Source organism: Myotis davidii, unplaced genomic scaffold (genome assembly GCF_000327345.1).
Source record: "Myotis davidii unplaced genomic scaffold, ASM32734v1 scaffold1006, whole genome shotgun sequence".
NCBI lineage: Eukaryota > Metazoa > Chordata > Mammalia > Chiroptera > Vespertilionidae > Myotis > Myotis davidii.
The window spans coordinates 492,685-494,067 of record NW_006297143.1 but is presented as its reverse complement, the minus strand read 5'-3'; the positions used below and the strand labels follow the sequence as shown (position 1 = coordinate 494,067).

General features: G+C 65.4%; 1 protein-coding gene across 1 annotated transcript in view; it reads right to left on the bottom strand.

Annotated features, from left to right (window-relative positions):
* Window positions 1–1,383, bottom strand: part of C2 (complement component 2) — an 11,059-nt gene that overhangs the window by 1,694 nt on the left and 7,982 nt on the right. The window contains exons 11-16 of the mRNA XM_006772839.2: window positions 1,210–1,304; window positions 1,008–1,122; window positions 762–927; window positions 600–676; window positions 371–462; window positions 108–234 (exon numbers count right to left, since the gene is read on the bottom strand). Of these exons, the coding sequence (XP_006772902.1) occupies window positions 108–234; window positions 371–462; window positions 600–676; window positions 762–927; window positions 1,008–1,122; window positions 1,210–1,304 (672 nt within the window). The remainder of the gene's footprint in view (window positions 1–107; window positions 235–370; window positions 463–599; window positions 677–761; window positions 928–1,007; window positions 1,123–1,209; window positions 1,305–1,383) is intronic.

The window sequence follows — 1,383 nt, the reverse complement described above, 5'->3', positions numbered from 1 at the left end:
GCCTCGCTGCTCTGCTCGCATCAGCAGGGCAGTGCGCCGTCCTGGCCGCGTGCTGGCCACGGGCCCTGGGGCCTGCCTGCAAGAATGCGGGGGTGGGGGGGGCTCACCCTTGCAGGGATTGTCATCTTTCTCCATCCCACTGCACAGGAACTGGTCTGTCACCACCTCGCTGACATCTGTCAGGTTGGGGAACATGGTTTTGTCTTGGCCGACGACCTCAGTACATCTTGCCCACTGCAGTAGGAGTGGAGCGAGAGAGAAGGCTGGATGAACAGCGGGTGCCTCTCTCAGATGGAGAAGCAGCCAGCACTGCAGGGGCAGACAGACCTTCTGGGGGACCCGCCCCCACAGCCCAGACCCAGCCGCTCACCTCTGTCCCTGTCTTGAGGTTAATGTTCAGTGTGTCCCCATTCAAGGCCACAAAATGGGCAGGAACGCTCAGCTTGTTCAGAAGTTCGCTCTCTACAGGCAAGGAGAGGGGAGGCTGGTGCCGGCCCCTTCACCCGGGACCCGGCTTCTGACTTGGGGACCGGAGCACAGCCATGTCCTCACCCCGAGCCCCGGCCCCAGCTCCTCACACCTGAAGCCCCAGCTCTCACCGTGGTCCCGGCAGGTGCTGCCCGGGGGTCTCCGCAGGGCCAGGTTGGCCCCCACCGTACAGGGAAGGCAGATGGGCCTGGGGAGAAGCGGGGGTCACACAGGCCCGTGCTGGGTGCCCCCTCCTCCAGGGCTCCCCAGAGCTCTGCCCCAGGTGCCAGCACCTAGCATGGGTGGACATCTTCACTTTCTGGGCCAGCTTCAGCAGGGCGATGTCGTCCCCGTAGAACTCCCGGATGCCCTGGTGCCTCTTGGCAAAGGCGTCAAAGTGTTTGGAGATCACCACCTGCTCAATCTGGAACTCCTTGCCCAAGCGGGAGCTGGGATCCCCTGGGAACAATGTGGCAGGTTAGGCCGGGCCAGGGCTCCTGAGGGGGCAGGGGCTTGGCACAGGGTGGGGCCTTCCTCACCCACGATGACCCTCCACAGGGAGTGGTCCTGGTCAGCGTGGCGGAAGCAGTGAGCGGCCGTCAGGACCCACTGGTCCGAGATGAGGGCCCCCCGGCAGGTCTCCTGGCTCATGGGCTGCAGGGGAGCAGGGGGTCTTCAGGGACCCTCGCCCACGGCGCTTCACCTGTGCGTCCCAGCCCCGGCCCGGCCCTCCTTCCCTACCTTGATAGTGACATGCCAGGGTGTCCTCTCCTGGGCGGAGGCGTTAGCTGACATGTTCCCCACCCCACATATGGTGTCTGTGAGCTGGGAGACATCTGTGGGGTGAGGAGCGGATGGGGCGGGAGGCAGGGGCGGGCACTGTGAGCAGGTTCCCAGCGGCCTCCCCCCCCCCTC